The 23,706-nt window shown below is 41.6% G+C and overlaps 1 protein-coding gene across 10 annotated transcripts in view; it reads left to right on the top strand.

Annotated features, from left to right (window-relative positions):
- Positions 1-23,706, top strand: part of CALD1 (caldesmon 1) — a 181,035-nt gene that overhangs the window by 109,229 nt on the left and 48,100 nt on the right. For 2 of the 10 annotated variants that reach the window (XM_082661739.1, XM_082661738.1), the window contains exon 1: positions 3,614-3,791. The exons of the other annotated variants lie outside the window; for them this stretch is intronic. In XM_082661739.1, the coding sequence (XP_082517865.1) occupies positions 3,739-3,791 (53 nt within the window). In that variant the 5' untranslated portion in view covers positions 3,614-3,738. Of the gene's footprint in view, positions 1-3,613; positions 3,792-23,706 lie in introns of those variants that run through there. 10 annotated transcript variants of the gene reach the window in all.

Below are 23,706 nucleotides of genomic sequence, written 5' to 3'. Positions count from 1 at the left end.
ACTCTAGTCACCAAGGGAAAGGAGGAAAGAGGTTCAGCCTACAAATATGTAGTTAACCCCTTCGTTTCCGTTCCTGTCCACCCCTTGGTGAGCCGTTGTCTAGGCAAGATCTTTTGCTTCATTCTAAATGTGTACAGTCTATGAATTTCTTTGTAAGAAAAAATTTCTTCAAGATGTTTTAAACATTCCCTTTAAATTACTTCAACGGTTGCCTCTCATGTGAATAGATTTCCTTTGACTTTATGTTGTGTTTCTGTAGGAGGTGAGCGGCTCTGTATGTGTGTGTCTTAAGTGCATTAAGGCAGGACAAGGGACACTTCCCACATACCTCTCTTTTCCCTAGGGAACTGCTCCAAGGTAAAAGCTATTCTTAAACAACCATTGCAGACCATGAAGTCTGGAAGAGATCATGGAGATCCTACCTCCATGAAGTAAAGTTATTTTTTAAATCATATTTTATTAATAAAAGACCACCCTGTGGTGGGAGCTATTTCATTCTATAGCACTGACCTCCTTCAAACCTTCCCAGCCCAGAATCTCTCTGATGAAAAATTAAGCAAAGTATCTAGAAATGAAGGGTGCTATCAGTAATTTGAGAGTGGCCCAGACTTCCGTTTCCCCTAGTAAAAGAGGCTGGAAATGTCATATGTATGACACCTACTGTCTTGCTGGCCCTGCTGTTCATGGTGCCAATGAATGATCGCTACTTCAGTTCTCAGAGACACCAGTTCTGGAAGCTGGACTCTGAGTACCCGTGTCTGTGCTACACAGTGACGGCACATGTGCCTGCTGGTCTCTGCAGAAACAGACACTGTTCACCAATTACCTTCTGGTATGTTCTTCCTAGTTCCTCTCACCTTGCCTCTCCAGCCCCAGGAAGCTGGACCACAGAAGCCTACCTGGGAGCACTTGCCTACTCCAGCCCTACTCTCATCTCATGATTCACATCTCCAAATGCATCCAATCTCCTTCTTATTGTCCTTTGTGCTCTCCCTGTGCCCTACTGGTGTCTGACCCAGGCCCAAAACTCACTCCTCTCTTCACTATTGTCATGTCAGTACCCTATTAAGTAGCAGGAATTATGACATCCATTAGTTTTACAAACTGAAGACAGACAGCTACTTCCCAGACACATTACATTAATAACAAGGGGCCAACTACAAGTGTGCATGATTTCCCTCTTTCTGTCTTTACAACTAGGAAAATAACTTGGTGGATATCTTTTATACAGCTGGCCATTTGCATACTTTCAGTGTATGAATGTCAGCATATTAGTGGAAGATTACTAAATTCTTGCTCTCCTGTGTGCGTGCGTGTGTGTGTGTGTGTGTGTGTGTGTGTGTGTGTGTTGAGAAAGAGAGAGAGAGAGTCTGGGCTGGCCTGGAAGAACCACTGAAGTTTTTCCAGGCTACTCCATTCCATGAACTTATTCCAAATATGTCAAAACTATACTTGCCACCTCAGAATTGGAGTGGGGGTGGGAAACGGGGGAAATCAGGAGGCGAAAAATATTCCCAAGGTCAGTTGAGTCCCATAAGCAACTGTATTAGTTTTCTATCAGTGCTGGAATGAATAACTACAAACTTGGTGGCTTCAAACAGCACAAACCTATCTATTGTTCTAGAGGTTCAAAGTCCAGCACAGGTCTCTCTAGGCTAAAATCAAGATATAGACAGGGCTGCACTGCTTTCTGGAGGCTCTATGGGAGAATCTGTTTCCTTGCCTTTCCAGTTTCTAGAAGCTGCCACATTCCTGGACCCCATTCCTCTATCTTCAGCACCAGCAAGGTCATCTCTCTGGCCATTATTCTATACCCATATCTCCCTCTGACCTCAGCAGGAGAGGTTTATCTCACTTTAAACACCTGTGTGACTAAGGCTGAGCACATCTGGATAATCCAGGGTAATCTCTGCACCTCAATGCCTTTAACTTAATCACATCTGGAAAATCCCTTTTGCCATGTAAAGTGACATATTCACAAGTTCTGGGCATTAGGACATGGATGTCTTTGGGAGGAATATTATTCTGCTTGCCACAGCAAATCACTGAATATTTTAAAAGGAAAAATATTAAATGGGAAAAATGTGGTAGAAAGAGGAATAGCAAAATGCCTCAATACATGTATCTGTCACAGCTTTGGAGCAATAAACTCAAGTCTAGTCAGTGAGTATTTCATTAAAGCCTCTTGTGTGATCTCAGTGAGTGTCTCATGCACTTTAAATAGTCAGTATGTGTTGAGTGATAACATATATAATCAAAGGGATATTTAAAGATGTATATTCATCATGACATATAGAGATAATTAATTTTGAAGTTCAGTAAACTGTATTACTCTATAAACTATGACTTTGAGGACAGCATAGTACTTAAGCAATAAAACAACCAAAACTGTCTAGTTAGTTAAAGTGAAGAGAGGATTTAATCTAACTAAATTAAACTTCTTCAAGCTGAGCACAGGAATACTTGCGTTGGTTCCTCTCCACGACTTTGGGTGAACTTTTGAAGTGCTCTCTGCCTCTGTGTCCATGTTTGTGATATGAAGCCATAGATCTCAAAGATGTTTTTCATCGTATGAAGGATGTGAATCAATGTGTAAGGTTGATTGTTTCTCCTGCTATTTACCAAAAGAATCATCTTAACCCTACATTGTGGAGATCTGGGTTGTTCTACTTATTTAACAGAGAGCCAGCCCCATAAGTATCTTGGTGCCCAGCAGCAATCTGTTCATTGCTTGTTAGCGATGAAGAAGCATATTCATAACTCAAGCTTAGATAGAGTGTCATCTCCAGATAGAATCAACACCGCCCCCTCCACAGGGGTTGGAATCTGGTTGCTTTCCAAGCTCTTGCTGACCAGGCTCCCTTGCCTGGCCTGGCGGATGAGATCACCACACCAGAGTGCCACGGGGGCAGACCGGGCCCACTGTTGCAACATGTCCCTTCGTCAGGCTGTTGCCCTCATTTCACCAAACACCCTGTATAACACAGCATATCACTGATCCTCCGGCTCTCTTCCCTTTGCCTTTGTATGCATTTTTATATCATGCATCTTCCCCTGAATAAAAGGGATAATAGGAGTTTCCCAGATTTGATTTCTCAGTGGGAACTGTTTACTTTGGAAGCCACTGACACCAATGCTAATTGAGAACAGAGCTCAGAACGAGGGCCTGAGAACTGCACCCGGATGAACTTTTTGGTGGGCTGATTTCCGTTGATCTCTTCAGAATTGGATTGTGCATGCAAGTGATACCATGGTCGACTGTTTTCCAAAAGGCTGAGCACGTGGATCAGTGTCTTTTCCTTTAACTAGTTCTCTGCCTTGGAAGAATTATTTGTAATTGATCATATAAAGTCTTCATCATGAAAGCTACTGGGGATCCTGGCCCATACCGCCCAGTAATAACATTCTGGAAATCACAAAGCAATCTGGGCCGTTTACAATCTAAATCTAAACATGATGGGCCTCTATTAGAGAGATTACAGTAAAAAATAACAATCAGCTCTCTGATGATCCTATGCGAAGGGAAAGGGTGGGGAGGAGTAAATTTGGCAAAGGACAAGCCCAGACTTTCGTCACAGGGACAGACCAAAGTGTTAACACAAAGGGAGAGCCCGGGAGCATCCTGCACACTGCATTTCAGCCACAGATAACATGGCACCTCCGCGGGCCCGGTCCACGCCCTGACTGCTCAGAGGGTCTCAGCACCTCTGCACCCGCAGCCCTTTTCCAGCTCCAGACATGCTCGGGGGATCCGGATCGCAGGGAAGACGCAGCCTGGCCGTGCTCTCCCAGTGAGTGCTCGCTTCAGCTCTTCAGTTTTTCTTCTTCTTCTTCTTTCGCATAAAGGAATCGTTGTAAAAAAAAATAAAATAATTTTTTTGTTTTTTTTTAGTTGTGGGAGTGGGAGGCGAGAGGAGAAATCAGGAGGCAAAGGAAGGCAGTGAGTGTGTAAATATCAGACCTGTATGAAACTTTTTGGTCTCAACTTGGTGGTGGTTCTGATTGGTTTTCCTCTGTTGCTTTTTTTTTTTTTTTGGTGGTTCGTAGACCATTTGGGGGTGTTTATACCAAAGGCACGGGTTTTCTTATTCCACATACCGATCCACAAAGCATCGTGTTTCTAAAGATCTGCTGTTAATTTAGACCTGAGCCCTCTGCTCGGAGTGATCCATCTGCAGGGCTCAGAGACTTCGGCTAAAGCACACATTGCCCAATCCTTAGAGTCAACAGCCCAAAGCCCTTAATACACTGACCATCTGACTGTGACAGAACAAGACCCGGAGCACGTGCTATTGATCAGACAATTGTTCAGATAACAGGCTCCAAAGTTTAGGATCCTGGAATCTTGGAATGTTCAAGCTAGAGGGGCCCCTAGGGCTGTTTGCTGCAATGCTCTTCTTCTATAGACAGGGAAACTCCACTTAACCCAAAGCCAGACAACAGTCAGTAGCAGGGAAGCCAGTGTCTTTGTACCTGCAGGCAAGGGCCCTTTTCACGCTGATGTTTATGAGGTTTGGAAAACTCACTGGGTCTTGGGAAAAGGTAAGGCACAAGGGTAAGAGCACCAGATGGCCTTTCAGTAAATCGGTCCCATTTTTGAGAGTTTTGGCATCGATTCAGCATGACAGTTGTTGTTCCATTTGTTCCAGCATTTGTGCAACAGCTCATCAAATAAACAGGACCTCAATGGGGTCCTAAAAATGAGACCCACATCCACTATATTAGCAGATCTCTTGGACAACCAGTTTCTCTAAGTGTGATCACTCAAGTGTGAGAGCACAAAGGGATGTTAGAGGTTATCTGTATGTTCCTGTGGTTATCAGACTGGTTGGGGGGCTTTGGTTTTTTTTGGCAAATTTACTGTTACAAGGAATCCTGTTACATAAAGGAGATGTTCTGATGAAATAGGTGGTTTTGGATCTAGAGCTTCTCATCCCTGCTGCAGTCACCCCCACCATTGCTCACACCCACCCCACTCCCCATACCTCTCTACCCCACCCCACCCTACCCACTCTGCCAAAACTTCCTTGGAATCCTAGGTCTCCATGGAACTTCAGAAACCCCGATCTTATTTAATGCCACCATTTCAGATGAGGAAACTGAGGCACATGGGGTGAAGGGCTTGCCCAGTGTTCACGGCTGGTCAACAACAGAGCCTGGAATGCAGGGCAAAGAGCCCAGTCTGCTGTGTGTGTGTGTGTGTGAATTCCTAGTTCTGAGTTTCTTCCCGCTCCATCATGCCCACAGTTCTATCAGTTTACTTTCTCCATGTCTCTCTCACTCTTCTCTAATCACTCTCTCATGTCCTGAATTTCAGCAGTTATCGCCCGCCACCTGGACAATTACAGTTGCCTCCTATCTGGTCCCGGCTTCAGTCTCTGTCCTCTTTTTGATCCTGTCCCCTCCTGTCCTCCCACCCCCACCTTTGAAGACAGACCCCACTCTCCTCAACGTGGCACTCAAAGTTCTCCACAGTTTGCCTTTAATATCCCTTCCCATTCTGACCTACCCCTGCTCCGGCCAAATGAGACCACTCACTGGTCCTCAAACTCATCATGCCACCTCCCTTCCTTGGCTCACTCTATTTCCTACGTGGAGAACAGCCTATGTGCCTCAGTTTCCCCTCTGAAATGGAGACATTAAAAAAGATGGGGGTTTCTGAAGTGTTCCATGGAGACCTAGGATTCCAAGGAAGTTTTGGTGGAGTGGGTAGGGTAAGGTGGGGTAAGGAAGAGATGGGGAGTAGTAGGGGGTAACCAATGGAGGGTGATTGGGGAGTAGAGTAGGAATGAGGGGCTCTATCTCATTTGTTCCTGACTTCCTTCCTGTTCTTCAAGGCCTAAATCAAATGCTACCTTCCTCCACAAGGCTTCCTCAGCTCTTCTTTTCTCTCCATATCCTTTGTCCACCCTTCTATTATTAACCTTGAACTAAAGTTAGTGGTGAGCATGCCTGTTCCTTCCCTTCCCTCCCCTTCCCTTCCCTTCCCTCATTTCCCTTCTTTCTTATTTTTTATCCATTAACAGCAGGTAGTAATTTCACCCTTAACCAGATAAGAAGTCCAGTAAAGTCAATCATTTAAAGCCAATCTCTGAACCCAAAAGTGAGCAAAAGTGGCTAGTAGAATGCCAATGCAATATATGTAATCCACTTGAGGGCAGGGACTATTTTGGAACTTGGAACCTTCAGCTTCCAGCACAGTGCCAATGCTCAAAAAAATATTCTTTAGCTTTCCCATTACTGGATAAATCAAACTCAGTTCATCTAAGTTCACACTTTTCATTGGAGTCATCAGAACACACAAAGCTTTTGTGCCTTCTGCTTTGGAAGAAGTTTTAGGTTAAATGCCAAAACAGATGCCCAACAAAAGGAGCTCTAAATTCCTCTGCATTTGCATCAGATAATTTATCTCAGTTTCATCACCTACAGAGCGAGATTGGCAGTGTTTCTTTTATGAGGTGCATTAAGATTCCTGAGTGCCAAGACCTATCCAGAGCCATGTTATTTTCAGGGGCAATTGTGATTGGCTGTTCAGTTCTTTAGATTTCAAGGTGCTGTTTAATTTGTTCCTGGTAAGATTACTGAGAGATTCTGTCACTTGCAGTCTAATATTTTCACCACTTACTTTCTCATTTTCCCAAAGCCCTGTGAAGTCTTCTTGAGTCAAGATTTTGGGTTTCTTATAAACAGCCATGCTTTTGTCACATTTTGTAACAAATGTGGAAGGGTATGTAAATTTTTAAACCATGGAATCAAAGAAACATAGGAAATTATTTAGTTCATCCCACTGTTTTCTGAAGAAACTAAGTTAAAAGCATGTCAGGGAAATCAATAATTGGCATAATTGTATAAGATACAGAAGACGTGCACGTAAAAATGTTCAGCTTTGTAAAAAGTTTAGGAATAATTACCTGGTTTATTCAATCTTATTGGGGAATGTAGCATTACAATTTTCCAGCATGCTAAATTAAAAAAAAAAATTGTAATGAAAACTATGTCTTTCCCTTCTTTAAAATAGATGTTAAAATACATTTGAAACACTTCCCCATTGCTGAGAATTGTCACTGTGAATATAGTTTTTTAAATCATGCTGTGAAACTGTGGTATCTCAGTGGATACAACTCTCATCCAGAAATTGTCCAATTATTGTGTGCTGTCCTCTATCTTTTTATTTATTTTCTCTCTCCTAATTGCTCTTAATGCATTCAGCGGTTCCACTCTGTTTGGATGTAGCCAAGGCTATCAGGAAGCCCCATCTGTTAGAATCGTGTTCAAGGAAAAAGCCAACCGTCTGGGCAGCGGAGCACTCAGGTGCCTTCTCTGTTACAAAGTAAAGCTCATGTACCTTTTGTGACTGTTGGTTTGTACACCAAACTGGCCATTTTTTGCTCACTTTTGGGTTCAAAGATTGGCTTTAAATGATTGACTTTACTGGACCGCTTATCTGGTTAAAGGTGAAATTACTACTTGCTGTTAATGGATAAAAAAATAAGAAAGAATGGCAGAAAAACAGGCAATTGTACTTTGCACGTATGGGGCACTCTATAAATGATATTGCTGAATCTCTCCTGCAGTGGTGACTACACCAAATCTTTATGGAGTTGGTCTCGACTTTTTTGCGTGTGTCTTACTGGCCACCTGGCCACAAGCACATGGGCTGAGTGCCTGGTGGCCACGGGCCTGTCTTTCCTTCCTGGTTGAGGTAATTTGCATTGCTCACTCCTCTTTCCCTTTCCTGACCTTTGACCTATTTCTATCCTTGACATGAGCCCTCACTTCATACTGCTTCTCACGTCCCTCCCAGTCCCCCCAGAATGGCTTTGCAGAGGCGGGGCCAGCTAAGGCAAGAGGAATGGGGGCTGGGGGGGTGCTCTTCTGCCATCTGGAGGCCAGTTTACCCCTGGCATTCCTAGCTGGACCAGCGAGGATGCCTTTATCCCGTAGAAATGCAGCTTCCTTTCTTGCTACTAGCTTCAGATATATCCTGGGTTTTAAAAGGTAGCTGTGGGCTGGCCTAAGATCCCAGCTGCCATGTATAATAATGTTTGAAGTTCCAAAATCCAATTTGCAAATTAAGGTTTTGGAAACAAGCTTTTCATAAATGTAGGACTGCCTGAATTCATTTCCAAGCCTAATTGAATTTTTAAGAGGAGCCTTTAAAAATCTGTAAACCTCACTCATTTCCATGCATTCATTCAACAAATATTCATTGAGGGTTTCCTGTGCCAGTTAGTGCTGCTGGACTAGGCACTAAGAACATAAAAAGGAACAAAACACAGACTCTGGCTTCAAGATTATCTAGGCTTTTAACCTCCTACCCACTGCAGGAATCTTTCTTCAGCCCTCGCACAGCCATCACCCAACATATGCACATCCCCAGATCCATCAGGGCTGTGGCTGCCATCAGAGCAGTACAGCCACCCGATCAGCGTTAGCCACATCAGTGCTTTCCTGTTTTCTCTTTCCCTCTGACCCTCTGAAAGAAATACCAGTTTCTTTTAACTTATACTTAAGTATAAACTTAAGTATGATAAACTTAAGTTTATTTTGTGACTCAATATTTTACATATATATACATACACACACACAGATCTCTTTGAAACAAATATTTCACAAAACAGTGCTCACTCTTGCTATGTACACCCTCTGATATTTTCCTCTTTTCAAGTTGTGCTGTAGATTTTTTTCAGCTTTATTAAGGTATAATTGACAAATAAAATCATAATATATTTAAAATGCACAATGTGATGATCTGATAGATCTGTACATTGTGAAAGGATTCCCATCATTAAGTTAATTAACGAATTCATCACCTCTCATACTTACCTTTTTTTTTCTTTTTTGGTAAGAACACTTAAGTTCTACTCTCTTACCATATTTCAGTTATACAATACTGTATTATCAACTATAGTCACTGTGTTATACATTAGATCCTAAGACTTTATTCACCTTATAACTAAAAGTTTGTAGCCTTTTACCAGCCTCTCCCCATTTCCCCCATCTCCAACCCTTGGCAACCACCATTCCAGTTTAACTTTTGTTTTTTAATTCCACATGTAAGTGATACCATGCAGTATTCGTGTTTCTCTGTCTGGCTTATTTCACTTAGCACAGTGCCCTCCATATTCATTCATGTTGTTGCAAACGGCAGAATTTCCTTCTTCATTTTTTAAAATAATTTTTGTTGGTGTATAGTTGATTTACAATGTTGTGTTAGTTTCAGGTGTCCTTTTTAAAGGCTGAATAATATTCCATATTATTCTGTATATATTATATATGTTACAATATTCCATATTATTTATATATATATATATATATATGTATATATATATATCCATTCATCCACTGATAAACACTTAGGTTGCTTCCATACCTTGGCTATGGTGAGCAATGCTGCAATAACATGAGAGTACAGATATCTCTTTGATATAGTGATTTAGTTTCTTGCCCTCTGATTTTCTATATTTTATATATCATTAAAAAATGCTAGTCATAAACTACTAAGTAGATTTCAGAAGCTGCAAACTGAAGTTTGAAAACGACTGAACATGTTACATAATCTTGGTAACCCTGACCACACTGGCTGCCTGCCTCAGGGATCAGCCTGGAAGTTTAGGAGAGGCTTTTCAGGTGGGAATCAGAGGGTCTGGATCCTGGTCTAGCTCCTTCACTAATCAGACTGGGATTTCCAGGAAGCCACTTCATCTCGCTGCAAAGCAGCTGTAAGATGGAGATGCTCATGCCTGCTTGGTGTAACTTGCAGAGTGGTAAGACCGTCCAGTACAATGACGTGCGTTAAAGTATACGGGAAAAAACTAAGTACATAACAAATGCAAGTTATTATTAAATAGCCTTATTTTTCCCGATTAAAATTTAATATCAGAGGAACAACTTAGAGAGACCATTTGTTCTTTATAGAGTTGTGGAAAGATCCTTGCATGGGCTGTAATATTATGCAACTTCACAAGTGAAAATCTGAGTGGCATTTGTTTGTGATGTTGTAACTAGGTTTGTATTTAAGAAGCTCAGTCAGGTCATCCTCTTTCCTCTGCCCTTAAATACTTTTTCTGGTTGTAAAATCAAGGAAGCAACTAGGTGGTCGGTGAGTGTTTAACTCATGAGCCAACTTGTGAAGGAGTATGCTTTGCCTGATAGTATCTGCTCTAGCCCACTGGATTTATAAACACTCATTTCCACTGGTATTAAGACTGCTTTTTATTAAAAACAACTGACATTAAATAAAAGTAACCAGTAAAGGAGATAACTTTATTAAGAAGGGTTTAAAACAATAAACTTATAGAAAAAATATGGTACTTTTCTTACTGATCCTTCACTTTTTCTTTGTAACCTTATTGTAAACCTCATCTCATGCAGACATTGATTAGAATGCTTCTTTCAAGTCCTGATATTCCTATTTAGGGCCTGGTATTTTAGGCTGATATTTTCTATGCTGATTAATTCCTATTTAGGGCCTAACCCACACTAGACATTTGCCTCTTCCAGGCTAGCTCTGCCTGCTACATCAGCTCTCCATGTCTTTTATTTCCATGACTTCTTTCTGATATTTACCAGGAATGTCTACACTCACCTTTTCTAGAACTCGATTCTCCAAATCACTGTACCTTTCACTTTGTATGCAACTGAGATAATATAAAAAATAATATAATCAGGGCTTCCCTGGTGGCGCAGTGGTTGAGAGTCCGCCTGCTGATGCAGGGGACACGGGTTTGTGCCCCGGTCCGGGAAGATCCCACATGCCGCGGAGCGACTAGGCCCGTGAGCCATGGCCGCTGAGCCTGTGCGTCCGGAGCCTGTGCCCCACAACGGGAGAGGCCACAACAGTGAGAGGCCCGCGTACCGCAAAAAATAAAAAAATTTTAAAAATAATAGTATAATAAAATAAGGACTATATTCATCCCAAGAAGAAGAAAATAAATTTGCCACATTTCCTCTTTAAAGAGTGAAAACATTCTTTACACAGATCAGCAATACCCCACCAAAGGCCATAGTTTATAATTACCTTGCATAGTTTCCAGAGAAAAGTACATGAAATACATAAAATTTAAGTAATTTTTTCAACCTACCTTTAATATGATTTCATGATATTTATAGATTTTGTGTAATTTCCATAGCTACTTAATGAATTATTCTGATATGTCTCAGAACTGAATTGAAAATAATGGTGTTCACACAACTTTTTAATGAGTAAATTAAGGTCCAAGGTGGCCTAGGTACGCTGAACTTTTGGAACAGAAGAGATGGCTTTAAAGAGGAACTGATCGCTCACCTCTGCCATTTCTCCAGTAGTCTTTCTGGAGCTAAACACACTGTTGGCTGGGAAAAAGTGTCTCAATACTCTTTCTACTGACCAGACCCACCTTTCAAAGTACTAAATGGTCCCATTCTTGGCACATGAAAACTAGAGTCGGGTATCCTGACTCCCACATCTGTGTTTAGACCTCGATCATTGCTAAGTGTGTGACTTGAGCAGTTCTCTTAATTTCACTAGGCCTAAGTTTCTTCATATGTGGGGGGAAAAAATTATAGTATCTGTCTTGCAGGTTTAGTGAAAATTAAAAGAATTAGTTATGTGAAGGTGTGTAAACCACAGTGGATGTTTAAGCAGTGTTAAATTTTCTACCTTCCCCTTCCCTTTGAGCACTCCCTTTCCTAAAAACCCCAGGAGAGAAATGGCTTGATATCTTACACCAAAAAAGCAACTGATGCTGGGGCAAAAGGCAGATGAATTCAGTTTGTGATTGACGTGTGTTCAAAAAATCCATCTACTCTAGAAAAATCAGAGGAGCCCTTCATCTCAGATTTTCATTGCTCCATTTACTTCCTACTTAAAAATGATAACCTATACTGCTGTACTTTGGATAACTCTGAAGTTAAAAGAAATTTGCTAAAAATAGACTTGGGGCAAAATATAAAATTACTACTTTTCCAAATTGACCTAAACCAGACACATTGTGAAGGAGGATATAGTAAGAAGTAGGGGTTTGTTTGCCAAAGACTTCGATGCCACCAGTCTTTAAGTAAGCTTGATAAGTAAGGAGAGTATAAATAAAGAATATTAACTTTGAAATCCAGATAAAGTTGGACCCAAATCCTAGTCGCATCATTTTATTAACTATGTGCCCTTTAGCTAATTACTTAATCTCACTGAGTTTCTTAGTTTATTTGTCTATAAAATGAGGAAAAGATATGTAAAATAGTTAGCACAATGCCTGGCACTTAGTAAGTGCTCAAAGAAATGTGGGGGGGGGGCGCTTCCCTGGTGGCGCAGTGGTTGAGAGTCCGCCTGCCGATGCAGGAGACACGGGTTGGTGCCCCGGTCCGGGAAGATCCCACATGCCGTGGAGCGGCTGGGCCCGTGAGCCATGGCCTCTGAGCCTGCGCGTCCGGAGCCTGTGCTCCGCAACGGGAGAGGCCACAACAGTGAGAGGCCTGCGTACCGCACAAAAAAAAAAAAAAAAAAATGTGTGTGGGGTGATTAACAGTGATAATTATTGGCATTAACTGGGTGTCTAGGCGATGAGTCTGAGGTAGCTTCCAGGTATTCATGAAAGCATGAGTGACTGTGATGAGTTGTATTAATTTCCTAGGGCTGCCATAACAAAGTACCACAAACTGGGTGGCTTAGAACAACAGAAACTCATTGTCTCTGTCTCACAGTTTTAGAGGATAGAAGCCTGACATCAGGGTGTCTGCAGGACCATGCTCCCTCTGAATCCTACAGGGGGAGGATTCTTCCTGGCCTTTTCTGGATTCTGGTGGCCCCAGCTGGGCCTTGGTTTGTGGCAGTAGAGCTCCAATGCTTCCATTACTTCACATGACATTCTCCCTATTTCTTTTCACATCATCTTCCCTCTGTCTGCCTCTGTGTCCAAATTTCTCCTTTTTATAAGGATGCCAATCATTTTGGATTGGAGCTCACCCTCATGACCTTATCTTAACTTGATTACATCTTGATTCCAAATAAGGTCACATCCTGAGGTACTGCGGGTCAGGACTTCAACATATTTTTGGAGACGACACAATTTGACCCATTATATTAGTATACAGAGTTCCTAGAATTAAGTACAACAAACCTGGCCCTTACCTCTGCATTTTAGAGTTTGCTGAGGTCTCCATAAGTTGAGCAAACCTTATGCATCCTGGAGAGGCATAATGTGGAAATGGTATTCTGATAGGAGTTTGCTGAGTAGTGGATACTTCCTGATCACAAAAGGACAAAAGCTCCTCAGACTCAAGCATCACTGGGGCTTTCTTTTTAACCTCAGTGAGTGAAGGACACCCAGGAAGTATGTACAGTCTCTTCTCACCCCAAGGGAAACAGCCTTGAAGTCAGAGATTGAACTGTCTCAGGCCTATGTGAGTTAGTATTACGGGAAAGACTTATTTTCCACTTACTCTCCCTCCCTGGTATACATTTTTTAATTTCTGACCTTACTCAAACATTCAGTTTGACCCGGGGAAGCATTACAAATCTGACTCTCTTAGATCTGAAGACTGGCAGGTGGGGAGGGAGACCCTGTAAAACATTCCCTCCACCTAGAAGCTTAAGAAGTCTAGTTTTATGAGCCCACCTAGAGCTACAGGTAAATCTCAAACCAAGATCCTCAGGTAACAGAGGAGCAAAAGGAATACAGCAAAGGTGAAAACTGAACATATGAGGGCGTAAAATTATAAGTTACAACAGAAGGCATCTTAATAAATCAGATAGGCTACTAGTTCAATGTAATGAACCACTCACCTAAATAAACAGTAAAAGGTGCTAATAATTGTCGGAAAAAATTATTAACAAAGTAGAACCATTCGATCCTTAAATTGAGTACTGTTTAGTGTCCTAGGGCTGCTGTAACAACGTACTGCATACTGGGTGCCTTAAACTAACAGGCAGGGTTGTTTCCTTCTGAGGGCTGTAAGGGAGAATCTGTCCCAGGCCTCTCTCCTAGCTTCTCTTAGTTTGACCGTCCTTGGCATGCAGATCCGTCACCCCAGTCCTCTGTATTCACATGACATTCTCTCTGTGTTTCTTGACTTAGTGTACCTTCCATGCATGTCTGTTTCTATGTCCAGATTTCCTCCTTTTCATAAGGACACCGGTCCTGTTGGATGAGGGCCCACCCTAATAACCCATCATAACTTGATTACCTCTGCAAATGCCTTATTTCCAAATAAGAACACTTCTGAGGTCCTGGGGATTAGGTGATCAACCAACCAATCATTTTTAGAGGACACACTTCAACCCATAACAAGTACGGAAAGATTTAAAATACTCTAATGTGACATTGCATAGTTTAATTCATAAGCAGTAAGTGGGATAATTTTCTAGTACAATTAAAATGCCAGCTGGCTGAAGGATATGGGGGCAGTGCCAGGCCATCTGTCTAAAGCCATTCCAGTGACACTCAGAACCAACCTCCACGCGGAGAGTTCTGAACCATCAATTCTCCACTAAGTTTGGGTGTTAAGCCAGCCCCAAAGGAGAATAGAAAAGGGGATTATCCTCTTCCACTGGGACACGAGTGTTTTCTGGCATAGGAAGATAAAGCTGTCTGATGGTAAATTTCCATCCACTTTTTTTTTTTTTTTTTTTTGCGGTACGCGGGCCTGTCACTGTTGTGGCCTCTCCCGCTGCGGAGCACAGGCTCCGGACGCGCAGGCTCAGCGGCCATGGCTCACAGGCCCAGCCGCTCCGCGGCATGTGCGAACTTCCCGGACCAGGGCACAAACCCGTGTCACCTGAATCGGCAGGCGGACTCTCAACCACTGCGCCACCAGGGAAGCCCTCCATCCACATTTTAATGAGAAGTGACATGGACTAAGAGAGAGACAGGGAAAATGAGAGATAAAGGGCATTCCACTTATTGCACATTTATTGCACATTTTTAGCCACTACTCTTCCTCTCCACACTCCACTGCTCAAAAAAGAAAGAGACAGGATAGTCAACAGAGGAGGAATAAGGGAATAACAACAAAAGAATTTTTTCCTGTATTTGTTCTGCATGTCTCAGCCTTCTCTGGTGTTAATATTCTCAATGAAAATGAGTTTAAGATCCTTGAGTTAGAAAAATGTTTCTGCCCAGTTCTCCCCTTCAAGCTTGGAAACAGCAGCATACCTTAGAAGACATCTAAGCGCGGAACCTATTTCCCATATGATGATGAGGAGGAAGAGGATAATAATAGTAACAATAACAATAATAATAATAATGGTTAACACTCATACAGTACTTACAGTGTGCCAAGCACTGTGCTAGTACTTTACAAGTACGAGTTTATTTAATTCTTCAACAGCACTACAAGTTAAGCACCATTGTCTCCATTTTACAGATGAGGAAAATGAGGCCAGAGAGGTTGATTCGCTAGCCCGCTTCCTCCCTGTGTGGGTGTGTAATGGCTGGCTCCTGGCTCCAAGCTGGCTCCTGGTGGCTCCCTTGCTTTCTCCAGCTAACACTTAATGGATGTTATTCCCGGCCTGTGCTTTCACAGCTCTAACCTCTGGTCTTTGAGTGGGAGAATCTGGCAGCAACTGTAATATGACATCAGATCCTGCTTGATGAGCAAGCTTCTCCTCCTGGTGGAGCAGGGCTGGACGGGGTGAGAGGAGTGGTCTAGTGAGAGTCTTTGATCTTTCATGACTCTACCTTAAATAACCAGCCCAGGGGAGTACATATTGCTTTAAGGGCCCTACAAAGAGGCAATGAGTGTACCTTTCCCCCATAGTGGAAAGGTATTTCCATAAAACTGGCAACTCCTCTCATTTCATGGGCTTCCCTGGTGGCGCAGTGGTTGAGAGTCCACCTGCCAATGCAGGGGACACGGGTTCGTGTCCCGGTCTGGGAGGATCCCACATGCCGTGAGCGGCTAGGCCCATGAGCCATGGCCGCTGAACCTGCGTGTCCGGAGCCTGTGCTCTGCAACGAGAGAGGCCACAACAGTGAGAGGCCCGTGTACCACAAAAAAAACCCAAAAAAACTGGCAACTTCTCTCATTTCACTGTTATTAATAATCACATGGCTTTCTTATGCCAATTTAAAGAAATAAACTCTTCGAATAATTTTGAACTTCTCCATATCTTAACTTCTAAATCCTGCCCTGTCCAAGTTAGAGAACTGAGTCCTGGAAAGAAAGGGATGTACTATGTCTTTGTTGTGCAAAGAGCCCAGACTTTGGGGCCGGCCAGATGCAAGTTAAGATCCTATGTGTATGGTCCTGGGCAAGTTACTCAACTTCTCTGTGCCCGGTTTGTTCCTCTAGACTGTAAAATAAGAACCATCGTGTCTATTCAGTGCTATTGTAAGGATTAGATGCAATGCATCCTGCCCATTGCCGGACACCTAGTCAGTACAGGCAGTTCTCACTGTATGTGCTTCGCTTTATTGAGCTTCACAGATACTGTGTTTTTTACAAGTTGAAGGTTTATGGCAGCGCTGCGTTGAGCAAGTCTATTGGTGCCATTTAATCAACAGCATTTGCTCACTTCTTATCTCTGTGTCACACTTTGATAATTCTTGCAATATTTCAAACTTTTTCATTATCCCTATATTTGTTATAGAGATCTGTGATCAGTGATCTTTGATATTACTATTATAATTTTTTGGCATTGTTAGCAATAAGACATTTAAATTAAGGTACATAAGTTGTTTTTTAGACATAATGCTATTGCACACTTAATAGACTACAGTATAGTGTAAACATAACTTTTACGTGCACTGGGAAGCCACAAAATTTGTGTAAGCCCCCAAATTTATGTATCTCGTTTTATTGTGATATTTGCTGTATTTCGGTGGTCTGGAACTGAACCTGCAGTATCTCCGAGGTATGCCTGGACTGCACAAATGGGAGTTATCACCATTGAATAAGCTTCCTCATTTTTTTTTAAACAATCTGTATGTTTGCTTCACTCATTCACAGTCAAGGCTGGCAGGTCTAGTACATTCCTCTTTTTTTGTCACCAATGTTATTATTTCAAACAGACAATGGCTATTGTATTTAGATTATTAGTCTTAGAAATGTTAAACTTACAACTTTAACGCAGAGTCAAATTTGGCAGAGTTGGTTGTTAGCAACAGCCCAACCCCGGAGGACAAAGTGATTCCTGGGGCCTCCTACAGTCTCCCAGCCGCCTAAACACCTTTTGTTTAAAGGTCCTTGGGGGAACTTGAAGACTTAACCTCTCTCTGGTAGGCTTCAGAGCTTCATCTGAGCAGAACACCACAATTCTATGACATCTCTGAGACGGAAGAGAGCATCAATCAGAAAAGTCCCAAATTATAATGATGTCCTGACTCTGAATATAAGTCACTCAACTTCTCTGAGCCTATTTCCTCAACTGCGAAGCAGGAATGATAGTAGTGTCTGCCTCACTGACATTCTAAAGATAAAATTAGAGCATGTACCTGATGGAAGTGTTTTATAAACTCTAGAAAGTTAGAATTGTGATTCAAATTATTGTTTGGATGGATCTGAGTTTCTGAGTTGGCTCTGAAAACAGCTTAGCCACTAAACAGGATGGGATTAACAGGACAGCCCTGCTGACACATCGTAACAGGACGGCATCTCATTTTGACTTGGAAGCTGCCCCCAGTTGTACTAATATCGTAGAAAAAAAAGCTTGGTTTAAGCAGTGGAAGATTGTGAACAAAGGAAGAAGGTGGTTAGCTAGGTAGGACAAGGGTCAGAGCATGGAGAGGGGACCGCTGTAGACAGGTGAGAAGCAGAAAGACAGAAGGGGGGACAGGGCTTTTATTTTGCTTCAGGTTCAAAAAAAAAGCAAATGATATCTGTAGGTTCAAGTGTATGCTTAGAACTGGGACAGACCATCCAAGCCCAGCCCTTCTTAAGGTTAAGACCAGATACTCACTGATTATACATATTCAACACCCTGGAAGCATCCAACTTAAAATTCCCTTGACTTCATTACTAAGTTTCAAAAATACCCTTCCAAAAACATGCATTAAAAAAAATATTAGGATTGTGTTTTTTTGGTTTGGCCGTAAAAAAAAATTTTTTTTAATCCAAAACCATAATTGTGGCGTACCAAGATGGATTCTTCTCCCATACAGCGAGGATTTAATTTTTCCAGTCCCCTCCCTCGGTGCCTGTTACCCTCTGCTCATTTTTGATGAACTGCACATGTTGTAGAAGCCACCCTGGGCCTCAGACACGAGCAGTCTCCCTCACCACTGCCAGTGTCCTAATAAGGGAATGAACAAGCTCCTATTGGTGAGGTAAAGAGGAGTCAGGCGGTGGATGGTATTTTTGCTGATCGAGGAGGATAAGGTGTGGTTTGGCAGGTACCTCGTTGGTTTGGCTGGCTCCCGAACTAGTTTTTTTTTCTCTTTTTACAGTTCGAATTCTGTAAAACAGACACTAAGAATTGTTTTCTCGCTTATAGCTTAGCTGAGCTTTAAGAGTATCATCTTGACACCGACCATCCATGATGGAGGAAGGATGGGAATGTGGAGTGAAGTGAAGTTTTCATCCTGAAAGGAGGTTGAGGGGCTGCCACCAGAAGGAAGGCGACCTCAGACTCAGTCAAATTTGGTCATGGAGAGAACAAGGGGTAGACCATTCAGTGTATTTAACCAATGTTTAATAAGTTTAAACATTTATCTGCACAAAAATATCAACTTTCACTTTCTGCTTGCCAATATTGATGTACCCTAATTTTAAAAAATAAAAGAAACAAAAAGAAAGTTCAGGATCCTGAGAACAAGTGGCCTCATCTCTTTCCACTCTGATCTCTAAAGACTTGCCCATGACTCCTCTGTCCACTGTTTTCTGAATGACTCTACGCTGCCTCTGAACGTGACTGCATCTGGCCCGAACTGTTCCTCAGTCACTCATCATGAATCAGTATTTCTCAACCTGGCTGCAGACTGGAATCACTTGGGGAGCTTTAATGCCTGGATTATACCCCAGCAGGTCTGATTTAATTGATCTGGGGCACAGCTTGGGCAGAAGGATTTTTAAAAGTTCCCCCAGATGATTCTAATGTGCAGCCAAGATTGAGAACCACTGCTCCGGATGCATCCTCTATTGTGTCATCCAGCTCCCAGTGGGCAGGGCCAGCCTCTTTCTCTTTCTGACGCTTTGAAACCTTTAAAGAAAATACAATATGTATACGAAACGAGTTAGACAGGTTTCTTCTCAGGTTGGTAAATTCAGTTCAGTTGTTTTAAACCTAACAGCAGAGAATTGTGCTTTCAACCAAAATCAACTTCTAGACACATGGGTATTATTGGAACTTTATTTTCCATGCATGTAGAGAGTGAAATTCTCTGCCAGCAAAAATAGTGATTCCATTTCAAAGGCATAAATAATGAAGTTAAATTTTTCATGTTTTCTCTGTGTTCATGCAAGCTATTCATCTCTTGATATTTAATTTAGTTAGTAAATGCTTCTTCATTTGACTTTTCTTTTAATATTAACCCAACTTCACATCCTGAAACTGTGAAATTGCTATCTGTAGCAAGGATAGGATGATATGACTGAGGAATTTTTTAAAAGTATTTTAAACCATCCATCTTTGAAAATAAGAAGATCTGAGGGTGTAGTACCAACATGGGGAGAAGTTTTGAATTTTGGAAGAGTGATGGATTAATCAGATGTCCAGAATAACTTATTACTCTCAACTTCCTCACTGGAAATTTCATTACCAAAGAAGAAAGGTCATTTCGAAATTCAGGAGAACAGCCTGAGCTAGGAATATAAATTCGAAAATCATCACCTAAAAATTGACTAACAAGTAATAAACATAGATGGGATTACCCAAGGCAAGTATGTTGAGTAAGAAAAGACTAGCGCTGAGGAAGACACAAAGGAAACTACAAAATAAACGGTAGGCAGAGAACTTCACAAAGGAAGGTATTGTCAACAGTGTCAAAGACCTCTGTGAGGTCAAATAAAATGGGGTCTGAAAAGGGCCATTGGACACTTTGTTCCAAAGTGTAGCTCTAGAGAGCACAAGCCCATAATACAATGTTACCATAATACAACGTTATTGGGGGTTATGGCTACTAACATTTGGATCAAAAACAGTCAACCTAGTGTTCTGAGTCATTCAATAACCAAATTGAACTGTTATTTTTTGTTCACTTTTTGGATATCTTTATCAGTTGGGCAAGTGGTTAAGATGTCTGGAGATAAAATAAAATCACTTCAGTAGACGCTTCTGGATACATCCCTAGGTGGGTTTAGGTTAGCTACAAAGTAGATTAAACTAATTTAGAAACCTAACTCTGGAACTAGAAGTAAAAATGACAAGACTGCCCATGATACAGTGAAATTAGCTATTTTTGGTTATCTTAATGATTTACCCCATGCATTACAGAATCTGTTTTGACTAGAGCACATGAAAATATTTCTAAAGGACCAGCTAAATCAAACTTGCTTGTACTGAATTATTTTTGCTTTCCACAGACATTGCAAAAGGCCAAAACCAATAATAGGCTTGATAGTGAGAGTAGAGAGAATATAGAGGGATATAAGGACTTTATAAGGGTTGATGATACAAGAGGGATTTATGGGGGGAAAGGCATGCACCAGAGTAACAGGAAAACAAAGAGTTTCTGCTCTGTTCATGAGCCACACCAAGGCCAGTGATGTGACAGGAACAGAGACAGGCTGATGGCAGGTGTGCAGGTGCACTTACTCACGCACACATAAGCTCTTGAAGCAGGCCAGGATCCACAAACAGACTAGAAAACGCGGGTTGACTCAGTTTGACTTTAGTCCCTGATTATTGACTATATTCAAAAGTCAAATATCTTTCTTGTCCATAACCATTTGGTTCTTCTTACCCAGGAAAACGTACATTTTCCAGCTCTAAACTCAAGGGAACTTTCTGTACATAGTAGCAACATCGTGCCATCTACAGAGAAAATAGCATTCAAATGAGAAACAAATTTACAATAAATGCATTAAAACTTTGGCATCTTTGGCCAGTGAGCTAAATTTTCCAGGTACCTACCCACAGAGACACTGGCAAGATGGCTTTGACTAGTAGCTGTTTCCAACTTCTGATGGGAAGGAATTGAGAGAAATGTGAGGTATTGACGTTCTACCTCCTGTATTTTTTGCTAACCCTCTTCTATCTCCAAGCATAGCATGGAAGCTGCCACTAGCACTCCCAGGTCAGATTAATATGACTCTGTTCCATCACTTCGTAGTGTTGAAGTTCAGACTTGAGAGGTCCTTCCTTCCCATGGTGAACGATCAGGCTTCAGCTACTGGAACTCATGGTCAGAGCAAGTCCCATGGCCAATGCAGTATGGCCGTGGGCACAGCCAGGTTTCCTGATTCATATTCACAAACCAGGGTGGAGTGTCTGCCTTCTTGGAGACTCACAAAGCTTCTGAATGACTGTGTGTGTATGCCGCACACATGCCTTTGGGACATCCTTTGGGGGTGGCTTCTCCCACTGACAATGCTCTAATAACTTTAAATGTCATTTTCTCAGTAAATACTCATGAGCCTAATATAGAATTGTTGGCCTTTCCCTATTCACTAAACTGAGTCACATTTCATTGATCTGTCCTTTAGGGAAGCATTGTTGTCCTATATTTGACACTAAGACTTTTTTTTTTTTTTTTTTTTTTTGGCTGCGTTGGGTCTTCGTTGCTGCACACGGGCTTTCTCTAGTTGCAGTGAGTGGGGTCTAGTCTTTGTTTTGGTGCGTGGGCTTCTCATTGCGGTGGCTTCTCTTGCTGCAGAGCACGGGCTCTAGGCATGTGGGCTTCAGTAGTTGTGGCACGTGGGCTCAGTAGTTGTGGCTCACGGGCTCTAGAGCACAGGCTTAGTAGTTGTGGTGCACGGGCTTCATTGCTCCACGGCATGTGGGATTTTCCCGGACCAGGGAAGCCCCGACACTAAGACTTTTAAATGGCTTCATGTTGACCTATTTGTCCTTTCCATATCTGTTTCAGTTAAATCCATATGAACTTAGGCAGTTCGCCTCATATCCAGCGAACTGAATTAGCCTTCATCGCTGTTAATTAGCCATTGCTCAGTGTCTTATGCCATATGCCTTTCCTGAATTCATTACTAAAAATACTTATCAAATACCTACAAACACGTTGGGGAGGAGGGCTAAAAATATGTATCAAACATGACTCTTGATTTCAACAGACATGACATAGTATGAGAGATAGGATGATACACAAATAACAATAAGGCAATATTGACAAATACCTGGAACAACAGCAACGATTTCACAGGAGGGAAAGAGTTCCTTCCAGTTGACCTTCATTACGTCTGGTAAGGCCTCACACAGGTATGAGCTGGCCATGAGGGATAAAGAAGAGCCCTCTAGGTAAAAATGGAGAGCAGGGGAGAGCACGGTCAAAGAAAAGAAGGCAAGAGAGTATAAACGAAGTTAAACTAATTGGAAATGAAGCACTACTGATGCTTATTATGCTTTCTGGCCCTGGCACCTTCGCTAAGTCCATATTTCTGACCATGTGCGACTGGTCCTGAGGGAAGAGCAGGCGTTCCGCCCCCAGAGGGGAGGGCGGCCCCTGTCCTTTCACATCCTTGCAGTTTACCTGTAACTGGGTAAGTGCATATACCGATGGTATAGCTTATCTAGTTTAAAGTAAACTAACCTTCATGAAATGGACTCAGGTTTCTGGACTTAAAAGGATTTCTGCAGAAACTGCAGGTCGAAGGGAACACTGACCACATGAGCCCAGGGAGACTCTGAGAACGCAGTGGAGCTGTCACTAATGCTGTGAGTGTGTATGAGCGCTTAGCTTCTGAGCCACGCACTTCACCTGTGCCTTTCAGCAAAGGAGAGCTGTCCACAAACAGCAGGGAATATAACTGCTTTTTAGAAGAAACTCATGCAGCAGAGAGATCTTTCGGGAAATGACCCCATTGCTTTGTGATTTTTTTTTTTTTTTTTTTGTCCAAACAGATGTAAACATGTAACCTACCTAAGAGTATTGATCTTCACACCTCACCTTGGAACCAACATTTTCTTATCTATTTAAAAACCTCCCAAGTAAAACATCTCAGTTTAGACGTTTATTAAAAATGTAAAACTGCCTTTGGATGACTCTGAACAAACAACTAGTTGATATCAGAACAGGCATAAATTTCCTAAAGTTTACAGAAAACTGCATGGTTGGTGGGGCAGATTGACTGTATTAGTATCATGCTTCAAATGCCAGGCCAGTGATGTGTTCTTTCCACTTGTCTCTACATATCTTTTAGGGGCTTTTTTAAAAAATTAAGTTATTACTGTCATTTAAAACCAAATTTCAAAATAAATAGAACTTATAGCCAGATTTTCAAATTATCTCAGTGTGTTAAACTAAGAGTTTTCACAAAAGATTTTATGGACATTAATAAATTAAACTTACTTTAAATATGTTTTGTTTTGTTGTCATATCTTTTTCCTGTGTTATAAATCTATAAACATTTAAACAGCACTGCATGTATATAATTTATAAATAAGTTACTATATATGTGTATATGTGTGTATATATACATATATATGCATATGTGTGTGTATATATATATACATATATATATATGCTTAAATTTTTTAACTGATAGTACACTATAAAAAAATTTCAGGACCATTGGCTGAGATCAGGGATCAGCAAACTTTTTTTGTAAAGGGCTAGATGGTATATATTTTCAAATTTGTGGGAAATACACTCTGTCACAATTACTCAACTCTGGCATTAA

The sequence above is a fragment of the Grampus griseus genome, assembly GCF_964374135.1.
Source record: "Grampus griseus genome assembly, chromosome: 9".
In the NCBI taxonomy this organism is placed as follows: Eukaryota; Metazoa; Chordata; class Mammalia; order Artiodactyla; family Delphinidae; genus Grampus; species Grampus griseus.
The sequence above is the reverse complement of the archived record's forward strand: the minus strand, read 5'-3'. Positions and strand labels throughout refer to the sequence as shown.